The sequence below is a fragment of the Sebastes fasciatus genome, chromosome 9 (assembly GCF_043250625.1).
Source record: "Sebastes fasciatus isolate fSebFas1 chromosome 9, fSebFas1.pri, whole genome shotgun sequence".
Lineage (NCBI taxonomy): Eukaryota > Metazoa > Chordata > Actinopteri > Perciformes > Sebastidae > Sebastes > Sebastes fasciatus.
Window position 1 is genome coordinate 26547289 of NC_133803.1, and position 11646 is coordinate 26558934.

Genomic DNA, 11646 nt, shown 5'->3' on the forward strand with positions numbered 1-11646 from the left:
CTACGGAAGTTAAGTGACAATTAAATCAATGTTGACTTCTGGTTTCACAAGTCCAGTGTTTTTTGACCCACCATTTGTCACGCTTTATAATTCCTGGTTCACAATTACGTTGATTACATACAAATTGATTTTGGATATATTGGGGTAGGGTTTGGATTGGGATATATACGAATTATAATGCATTACTTTTTTGTAGGTATAGCTACGAACAGTGTGAGAACAGCCTGTAGGAATAAAAGCATTGCATTTGTTCTTTTGCTACCGTCTAACTGTTATAATTTCTCTGCTACTGCTGCTAAACTGACTTATATTTTAGATGTAAAAATGTTGGAAATCCTCCTTCTTTCCATCTCTGCAGGGAGGTCAGTGGTCAGGTTAATGAACAGAAAATGTGCACCACAAAAGCCTGCAGACATTAACACATAAAAACTTTAATAGAAGCCTAAAATCCTAGTGAAATGTCCAGGTACCCCTTTAAGATAAAGCAGAGGGTGATCAGGAGGTGAGCTGCGATGCCCAGATGTAAATACAAGCAGCAGATCCTGAAAGCCTGAGGCTCAGACAGAAATCCCAAATTGTATTAAGGGACATTGTCCCTCACTCCCAGTATGCGTACCTAATCCTGTTTCAGCGATGTTCCATTACCTCAATTACTATCATCTCACCCAGAGGTGGACCCAGCCAAGGACACCACCGGAGAGCCACCGATGGGTGGAGAGAGAGGGGGGAAGAGGGGGTGGGGAGAGGACAGGAAGGCTGTAAAGGAGAGAGTCCTATATAGTACAAAGAAAGTAAGGGATAGGAAACACAGAGATAGAAGGAAGAAAGTGATAAAGAGAAATTATCACAAGGGATAAAGGGAACAAATTGAGAATGTAGAGATGGATAAAATCATACAAGGCCAGTAAGATAGTTGTAGGTCTGTCCTCGCTGGTAGCCAAGCCCTGGCATCCATTTTTTGTTTCCCAGCTGGTCGGAGAGGGATGTAATGGTGGCAATCCAGCTCATTTACAGGACAGAATGACTGGCAGAAGAACAGACAGTTATGCAGGCTGACGTTATGAGGTGGATTCATTAAAGAGGATTTCTTCAATGTGTTGCTGTCTTAAATGTATAGAGCACCACAAAAGGACCACATTTTGTGTTTCTGCATGCGGACGTGTTCCCAACATGCACCCTAGAAATCAAAATGGCAACCTTGTGATTCTGCTTTTCTCGAGCATGTGCTTCCTTACACAGATGTACATGTGTATATGGACATGAGCAGTTGACGAAATTTATGTCATGCAGTCAGTTGCGGACGGTCATGTGTCCTTGCAGCAGGAAATGTAAATTTGCCTCAAGTGTTTCTGTCAGACGCTACCACAGAAGAACTCTTGTAGACTATGTGATCTTTATGAATCGACCCTTTAGAAAGTGACGCATCATTTTGCACAGTTGTGCTATTATGAGCTGCAGGCTACTCCGCAATATATCTCATTGTGACATGAATTCTGCGTCCTCTGTTGTAGCTGCTGTTTGTCTTTGGTTGGAGCGAAAAGCATGACAACGATGTTGCTGTAAGATATTATAAAGTCAAGAATGTGTAGAAGGGAAATCGTTCACTACAGCCAAAAATAAAGTAATAATAAGTGTGCATTTGGCCATTGATAGGATGTTATGTATTTAAGAGTGTGTTTGATGCTTCCACTGCATTTTGGCCTTAACAACCCCCCATTCTCTGGATGTACAGTGTGTCTCGTCAGTTTGCGCTGGCTTTATTTCAGCTCCTTTGACGGCCATTGGATCAGAGCACTACACTTTGCGAGGGATAGATAGAGCCAGGGGAAGTTGCTGCACACACACTCTCTCCCTCTCTCACACACACACACACACTCACAGAAAGGTGTCGTGAAACATGAGCCAAGCTGCCTTACTGCCTCCCTCTCCCATCTCGCACCACATAAGTGTCCAGGCAATGCCCTTGGCTTAATAGGGCTTAATGCCTGTGCTTGTCGCTGTAGCATGGCTGGTATTGAGTTGTAGGACATTTGTGGAACTGTGCGTGTGTGTGTTCTCCGGAGTCTCACTAGTACGGCTTTGACATTTATCCCAGGTAAAGAACCGGATGCTATTATTTACCCCCATCCTCCCTCCCTCCTCTCCTCCTCCTCTTCCTCTTCCCCCTCTTAACATTCCTGCTGTACCCAAAGTTAAAAAGTTGCAGCAGGTTATTTGTCACCTCCGTCTAAATCGCTGGGATTACTTCTCCTATCTCATCTCTTTCTTTCCCGTTCTCTGACTCGATCTATCTTCATCTACCGTCCTCCATTCCGCTTTCTCACTTCATTTTTCTACCTCCCAGTGGTGGAGAGTTTGCCTAATGAAGTGGCTGATGGGAGTATATTACAGAGAGACAGAGTGGAGCGGTCGCCTACTCTAAAATCCATTAACCTTACAGTTTCAATCAGTGTGCAGACAAGTCGGAGCTACGAGTCAAAAAGGAGCGTATTAGCTCAAGAGTTACACTATTGTGCCTTGCACTTGATTTTTCCTCGATATTTTGCACACATCTTTGTCACAGTCTTTCTTTCATCGTGTTATTATTGTGCTGTCAGCATCTCACAGGCCTAATTCTCATCAATTGGCAGTATTTTCCTGGGTGAAGCAGAGGTGGTTGAATCGGGGATGTAGCACTAAAATGATGCATATGCAGCCTCAGTGGGCCTCCTTACCCTTTCAATACATCCATGTTCATACATGAATCCAATAACTGAATCCATTCAGGTACTTATATAAGTTAAGGACTCGATTTCCAGGAAGTTTTCTTGAAGTCCAGTATCAGATTCAGCATAATCACCCATTTGGAGACAAACTGTTCTTTCCTTTGCAATTGCTGAAGCTGAGTAAACCAATGGCTGCAACCATTATAGCTTAGCTACTTGTTACCTCCCGTCACTAAGTGCTCACAAGGTGTGACCAGTCCAACCAAAGAGTTGACGGTTCTCGACCTCAAGTTGGATTGTATTAAACCATCTGCTCCTCTCATAGGAGACAGGGCTCCAAAGTTATTTTAGAAAGTCTGTCAAACTATTTATTCAGCAAACAACAGTGATAATACACTTATTCTGTCCCCAGCTACGATGCTCCTGAGAGATGTCTTTTAGGGTGCTTGCAATACCAACTCCTGTTTGAACAGTGTTATTGCAAATCCTAGAGTGACTACCTCTATTTCTTGCCCGTTATTTTGACTTTGAATAGATTCTGATATGACGTCCTTCTCCACTATTGAAAACTCTTGTAAATACGGCACAAAAAGGACACTTTCCAAGCAAACCGGTGCAATTATGTACAACAAAACTATGTTTTTATTCTCAGGGAAATGATGCTGTGATATTGCAACACATTCTCACTCATTTCGTTAAATACTGCTGCTTTGTCAGTGGCTGTATACGCTTCAAACTATGACTTTTGGACGTATCAGGGACAGTGTGTCAGTTTACGTTTGTTACATAGTGTCTTTTCAAAATAAACACGGAAGTGTTCACAGGAAACAGTTTCTGCTCGTTACATGCATACAATTTCTTTTCAAAATAAACTTCCTATGTAGGTTTACTTAAATTTTAGGTTTACTTACGCAACAAAATTACTTGGTTAGGCTTAGGAAAAGGTCTTGGTTTGGGTTAAAATAACTATGTTTGTTACGTAACTGGCATTATTAGAGTATGAAAGTTACGTATCAAAACTACTTTGGTTTCACACGAGACATGAACTGTGATCTTCTGGTCGAAAGTCCATATTTGTTTGACCCAACCGTCCACCCCAACCTCCTCCCTACTTGCTTTTTTCAGTTTCTCTGACTGTCTAATACTGATGCGAACAGGTTGACATTGGAGTTAATTGATAGCATCTTATACGGACGCTAAAGGGTGCCTCAGTGCGTCGGTATCAGATGTCAAGGGCCACTGACCAAGCGGCGGTATTTGAGGAGTTGGGAGTGAGAACCATTTGGATATTAAGCCATCTATACATTGCTGTCCAATGTTTTTCTGTACAAGAATACAAATATCAGACTCTGATCTTAGTGAGAGCAACACTGTCCAAAACTCCGGTCTGGAAATGCTTCATTGAAAGCAAAAAGAAAGGCAGATCCCACGCTACATATCTGGTCAATAAAGGAAAGGACTGCCCCCATTCGGGATAAATAATGGTTCCCATATGAAATGTAATGTGTACAGAAAGGATAATCCATCTCCTGATTTGACTAAAGTGGAAAAAGGTGCGGTGTTACTGTCAATATATACTGTCAGTGTCCAGGATTAGAGTGGTTCAACTGGAGGAAAAAACAATTTGAATAAATAAATGAAGCCTCCGTGGTCCTGATAATGCAAATGATATTCACAGGTTAGATCCAATGCAGGTGGCCACAATTAGTGGTAATTTGTGCCGATTTTAATGATCCATAATTTAGCTGCCTTTCCAAACTGTTGGTCATGTGGGATAAGTGTGTGTGTACAGAGAGAGAGAGACGGGAGGGATGGTCGAAAATAAGGAGGAGGAATGAAAGAATCTTCCTCTACATAAAGAAACAGTACAATGTGTTGTCGTCAAGTAGAGATGTGAATGTGTTCAAGTGCCTGTCACACTTCAATATAATCTTTGTACAATATAATCGTATCTTTGTCAATTTAAATTAGTGTTCATGTTGTAAAGTGAGTCCATAGCGTTAGGGAAATTACATCTATTTTAAATGCACACACACACACACACACTCTCACAAGCACATACACGAATGTCCCCTTTGCGTTGTGTTGAATCGGTTTTTTTTTTTCACTTCAACCTCTTTGACTCTCTCTTTCTGGCTATTAGAGGTAAATTGCAGTGTGCAGATGTATAAAAGCTTCCATGGACACCATGACATCCTTTTAGTATCACCGCTAATTTGTCGTATTCGTTCTGCCCGTAATTAGCAAGTGATCCGTCCTATTTGGTGTGTATTCTTTTTTTCTTTTACATATTATTGTTCAGGACATGTTACAGCAAAATAGCTTTTTACCAAAAAATCATCTGAGATAATTAGCATCAATATTACTGCCCTTAGAATGACCCCGGTTTATTTATTCAGATTTTGCAAGAATATTACAGCACGTTTCAATTTATTATGTATTGCAACTTTTGACACTTTTGGATGTTGATATAATTGTTGCGGTTGATATAACCCATAAATAACTTTATTTTCTACTAACACCTGAAAGGGAATATTTTCATCTTTTTTGGAAACTATTTTTGGTAGTTGTTAATGAAGTAATTCATTTCTGGGGTGTTAGGGCTGTCTTTCAGTATTTTGGCTCTCCAGATATACCTGCTATTGGGTTTAATATGTGTGTAAGTGCTCATGTATTGTAATTGCTTTATTTAGTATAGAAAAATTAACAAAAAATGTATATTCAAATTCCAGAGGGGCCTTCAGAGCAGCATTGTCCCCTTAAATACTTTTTCTCAGCTCTTATTTCAGTCCTTTCTGTGGCTCTTTGCCCACATATGGTCACAAGAACGTTGTTAACCTTTTGATGCTTGAAACGTAAATGTTTAAACTTCTTATACACTCAAGTATATTTCTGTTTGATTTGTGTCTCCATGTATGTATGAGTGTGCATCTCTGCTTGTTCACTTTGTCAAACGCACCCACATTGCACTGTGCGTAACAGTGGAGTGCTCTGAATGGCAGCGACGGGGGTTTTGTCTGTCATCTAATCTTGTAAACGAGCTGATGGCCGTCCGTTCGGTCCCCTAATGAGATTACACATGCGCTGCGGGTCCCACCACGGGTCATCATCGCCGAGGCCATTCAAAGGCAATTATTGTTTTAAATGTTCCTCCCGTCGCCGTCTGAAAGTGACTCGGCATGCTTCACTGAGGGAGGAAGCTTTGAGGCGGACTGAAGGGGTTATTTTTCCTCTACGGTCGGAGCCAAAAATGTTTTTACACTCCTACTGTTTTACTTTCCTCAGGCGGCTGGGGTGTTCTCTTCTGTCTGTGTGAGTGTGTGTATGTGCATTTGTCAGAGGGGTGATCGGCGTTGGTAGGAGTATAAACACTACACGTAAGAGAATATGACAGTGTACATGAATAAACTTGCATACATTTGATTTTTATTCTTTTACTGCCAAAATACGAAATCATTTCTGAGCCAGTATTTGGGTTATACCTCGAAAATAATAAAACAACCATTTCTCTGCTATATTAGAAAAAAAAACTATTTCTAGTTTAAAGGTCTAAAAAGGATTCTTCTCCGTTGCCGCTCCTGCATGTGAGTGTATGTGTGTTTGTCAGCGAGCCTCTGTTTTGGTAGATCAGTGGGAAGTGGTAGTCCGCCGGGATAGCCCTGTTTCTTTGTTCTCCTGCTGACAATGGAGGACTCACAGTCAGTCTAAAGGGAGAAATTATGTCCCAGAGCAGTCTGGGAGAAGAACAAATGCACACACACACTAACACACACTACTCCTCACATGCTACTCATGTGGGGCATGACCTCAATAACAGCTACTGTTGTATTTGGAAAGCCCTCAACACCATGTGCCGACCACTTTTAAAAGCTGTAACAGTTAGGCCTAAGGTTCAAATAAAAAATTGGTTCAGCCAAGTTGAAAAGAGTTGTCCTTCCTGGACTTCATTCTACACACAGTGCTGTTTATGTGCAACTGTGGGAACGTTCCCAAAATGAACAGCATTTGAAAAAACTCGATTTTTCTTCAACGAAAACTGAAATGTTTAAAATAATTCTGTTTTTACAGCTTAACAGACTCTTATATTGGCTGCTGATTGATTGATTTTTCAGTTATAATCCCTCCTAACCCGATTCTTTCTTCTCTGTCACGACAGGTAAGGAGGAGCCGACCACCTATACCTGCACTACATGTAAGCAGCCGTACGGCAGCGCCTGGTTTTTGCTGCAGCATGCTCAGAACACCCACGGCTTCCGCATCTACCTGGAAAGTGAACACGGTAGCCCTCTCACCCCACGCATGGGTGGGCCATCCTCCCTGGGCGGGGGCGCAGACTGCCCTTCTCAGCCTCCTCTTCACGGCCTCCATCTGCCTCCTGATGCAAGCCCCTTCAACCTCCTCCGTATCCCTAGCTCGGGCTCAGGTGGAAGGGACAGCGTCGGGATGGGGGGTGGACTTGGTGGAATTGGTGCCATGGGCGCCGCTGGTGGGGGCCATCATCAGCGGTTCCCTCCTACGCCACCCCTCTTCAGCCCCCCTCCAAGGAACCACCTGGATCCCCACCACCTGAGCCCAGAGGAGCTGGCGCTGGCAGCCCACCACCCGAGTGCCTTTGACAGGGTGCTGCGCCTCAATCCCCCTCTGCCCCTGGACCCCCCTCCGACAATGGACTTCTCGCGGCGGCTACGGGAGCTGGCGGGCAACAATGCAGAGTCCACTCCCCCACTATCCCCCAGCCGGCCCAGCCCCATGCAGCGCTTGCTCCAGCCATTCCAGACAGGAGGAGGGAACGGAAATGGAGGAGGTGCAGGGGGCAGCAAACCTCCATATCTTGCCACCCCACCGCCTCTTCCAGGCTCCATGCAGTCACCCGTGGGTTCTCAGACCACTCCTACTACCCCTCTCCCCTCAGCAGGGGCAACACCCTCCTCCACAACCCCCTTGAAATCAAAGTGTTGTGAGTTTTGTGGCAAGGCCTTCAAGTTTCAGAGTAATCTAATAGTGCACCGGCGCAGCCACACAGGAGAGAAGCCGTACAAATGTCACCTGTGCGATCATGCTTGTACGCAGGCTAGCAAACTGAAACGCCACATGAAGACACATATGCACAAATCCTCCTCGCCAAACGCGGGCAAGTCAGAAGACGGTCTCTCGACAGCGTCCTCTCCAGAGCCTGGCACCAGCGAGCACTTGGGCAGTGCAAGCAATGCCCTTAAGTCAGTGGTGGCCAAGCTGAAAAGTGAGAACAACCGCAGGCTACGCGAGAACGGGGAGGAGGAGGAGGAGGAAGAGGAGGAAGAAGAAGAGGAAGAGGAGGAGGAAGAAGAGGAGGAGGAGGAGGAAGAGGAGGTAGAGGAGGAAGAAGTGCCGAACGGAGAAAGGGGAGTCAGAAGAAACAACAATACCTATCATTTTGGTTTGAACCTTGAAGCAACACGACAGCATGAAAACAACGGTGGTATAGGAAGCCGACTGGGAGGCGTCGCCGAGGAGGGGCCCATCCCTCGCTCACTGCCTGAGGTGATGCAGGGGATGGGCCTGGCCGCCAGCATGCACCACTTCAGCGAAGCCCTCAGCGCACACAAACGAAATGCCATGGCCAAGGAGAACCACCTGCACCACCACCTCAACCAAGACCATCACCACAATCGTGAGATATGTGACGGGAACTCGGTGTTGGAAACAGATCGCGGGGAGGAGGGCTCTGTCTCGACAGTCAACGGGCGGGGAGCGTCCCCTAACGAATCTGCCTCTGTTGGCCTCTCTAAAAAACTGCTTCTGGGTAGCCCCAGTCCACTCAGTCCTTTCTCCAAACGCATCAAACTGGAAAAGGAGTTTGACCTGCCCACTCCCACAATCCCTAACACAGAGAACGTCTACTCCCAGTGGCTTGCCGGCTACGCCGCCTCCCGACAACTCAAGGATCCTTTTCTGAACTTTGGGGATTCCAGACAATCGCCCTTCGCCTCTTCGTCTGAGCATTCTTCAGAGAACGGCAGTCTGCGTTTCTCGACCCCTCCGGGGGAACTGGACGGCGGGATGTCGGGCCGCAGTGGTACAGGCAGCGGGGGCAGCACACCGCACATCGGGGGTCGGCCCGGCTCCAAGGAGAGCCGCAGGAGTGACACTTGTGAGTATTGTGGCAAGGTGTTCAAGAACTGCAGTAACCTGACAGTGCACCGGCGCAGCCACACAGGGGAGAGACCATACAAGTGTGACCTGTGCAATTATGCTTGCGCCCAGAGCTCCAAACTTACTCGCCACATGAAGACCCATGGTCAGGTGGGCAAAGACGTGTACAAGTGTGAAATTTGTAAGATGCCCTTCAGTGTCTACAGCACCTTGGAGAAACACATGAAAAAATGGCACAGTGACCGTCCTTTGAGTACCGAAATAAAGTCAGAGTAGAAGGCCGAACTATGGGACCTTTTCCCCGCAGCTATGTCCGCCATTAGTCCCCTGTTTATTCCCAGCCCCTTGTAGATTTGCCCCAAACCCCAACACTCCACTTTCGCCAGTCTGGTGGAAGCTTAAGACCATGTGCTCTGCACCAGCACACCCCGTTTCCATTACCCATTGAATGCATGATCTGTATCGGGGCAATACTCTTGCATTGACGCAAAACTTCGAGCCTTTCTCTTGTGCAATAATTTACATGTTGTGTACTATTTTCTTTTTTGAGTTTTCCTTTTCCATTTTTAAGAATTAGTCAGCATGCATAGTATGTTTTTGCTAATCAAAAAAAGAAAAGAACTTGTCCCTGGTTGGTTAGTTGTTGAGTAAATGTGTTGCTGTTTTTCTCTTGTTCTGTTTTTTCTTTTTATTCTTCAAAAAGAGAAAAGACAAGAAAGATACATCCATGCTGCATACATTCTGTAACACATATCATGTACAGTTTTGTTTTGTGACATGGAAAGTGAACAGTCTGTGACTTGACCCTCCTCTTACAACCCTGGAAATGCACTCATCCGGATCTTTATAAAAGACGGCATGTTCACCGGGGGTTAAAAAAAATAAAAAATAATCAATGCATTGGCTTGATGACTAAACTGAAAGTAACAACAGCCTTCAAATTTCTTTCAAAAAGACAAGGGTGTGCTAATAATTCAATTTGTACTATCATTTGGTAGAAAAAGAAAGAGTGCCTTTGATATCTCAAGACTGCATTGGCCATAATCTTATCTGGTATAAGTTTGGGGTCACATTAGATAAAGCTAAAAGGTTTAAGCCACCCAGGAAAGGTCCTTGCATCAAGCACCTGACTGCTCAAATGGACTGTGACAACTCATGATGAAAGCTCAGAGAGTTCTCGTCAATCATCATTTAGCTACCTATTACATGTTCAATAGGCTATCTTTAATATGTGGATTTCATGGCAAGCATGGTACAAGCAGTATTGTGTATATCTGAATTATTTGTAGTTTTGTTTCTGGTAAGGAGGTACTTTTGAGATAAAGGTAACCTGTAATGTACAATCCTGAACTTGAGGGATACAGCGCATGGCTGAGAGGCGTCTTGTATCTGCGTTAGCACAAAACCTACGACGCTGTTTCGATATGTCAGTGTGTGGAACAATGCATAAAGTAATATATGAGCTCCAAGTGAGGCTAACTTTATTTGAGAGCATTGAAATAACTACAAACTAGACCGACAGAAAGCTACACAGAACTGGAAGCTATACGTGCATATTACGGGGGATCAGAGGCAATCTCTTTCACTTTACATTTCTAGTATCAAAACAGGGTCATTAACTTTGAATTGCAGAGAAAAAGAAAAAGAAAGAATTGCAAAAAATATCTGTACTCCAGGGCTCTTGAAAAGAGTGAATGCGATGATTTTAATCAGTATGCATAGGCTAATGCAGGGCACATTTTTTTGTTGTTGTTTGCTGTTGCTTTTCAACCCAAAAAGGAGTTTTTTTTCCTTGTTGAGTTTCATTCAAGCTGTTCATCGTATAGCACTTGTCACTCTGCCTGGGAGTAAGTACCGACATCTCTCTCTTGCATTTTCCCACACTGATGCAATGTTGGTACATTGGTTGAGTCTAAAAGCTAGATTGTCATTTATAGGACATGAAGTGCACTGTTTCAATTTTCCCAGTTTACAAGTTTACGCTGAAGGGGAAAACACTGTTGAAATGCTGTCAGATGTCGAGGGTCCCATTGTTAAAAGCAGTAAAAGATGAGACACATAATCTGTTGCCAGCAACTCCACCCTCATGAACCTTGACCTTTGTACCCTTGCCGTTTCACCTCTGACCATTTGTCAATTTGTTACCCCTAGAAACCCCAGCGCTTAGGCCTGGGCTGAAAATTCACCCTGTCGGCAAGGTCTGTAGATAAAAAGGTTTGATGCGAGTTACGTACGTAACCAGCGCTCCAACGCGATCACAGAATGGATGCGGCTCTCATTTGGCCACACAAGCACCAAACATCCACATCTTTTAAGGAGCTGTATTGTAACTTTTATTGTCATCTACACCTGAATAATCTACAGACCTTGCTGGCTAAAACAACAAATCTTGTTGCTCACACTGCGAGAATCTGTTTTTGTAAAAAATCTTCCTTTAATTATAGATATGAAAATAAACGTTTTTGCAAATAACACTTCACTATCTTTTAGGGGAAACTGTATTTAAGTTTTGTTGTCGTTTCTCTTTTCCTCAGCGTCTTGGTGGTGTTCAAGACTCCGATCACAGTATATATGAAATGAAACAAAAAAAAAAAGACGAAAAAACAAACAAAAAAAAAATTCTGTGATGGTTTTGTATTTTCTTTTGCCTTGGCTCTTCACAGCTCTTCAGGTTGAAATACAATTTGCATTGGGGAAAGGATTAAGATTATATATGAATATATAATAAAGAACTTAAAATATAGGAAAATGCACACTCATGTCGATTCCTATGCTTAAACACATTTATGGTCTACTTTTTCTGTATTTC

At 43.8% G+C, this 11646-nt stretch overlaps 1 protein-coding gene across 6 annotated transcripts in view; it reads left to right on the forward strand.

Moving 5' to 3' along the window:
- Nucleotides 1-11294, forward strand: part of LOC141774363 (B-cell lymphoma/leukemia 11A-like) — a 58861-nt gene extending 47567 nt beyond the window's left edge. For all 6 annotated transcript variants that reach the window (XM_074646990.1, XM_074646991.1, XM_074646994.1 and 3 more), the window contains one exon: nt 6862-11294. In XM_074646990.1, the coding sequence (XP_074503091.1) occupies nt 6862-9113 (2252 nt within the window). In that variant the 3' untranslated portion in view covers nt 9114-11294. The remainder of the gene's footprint in view (nt 1-6861) is intronic.
- The last annotated feature ends 352 nt before the right edge of the window (nt 11295-11646 follow it).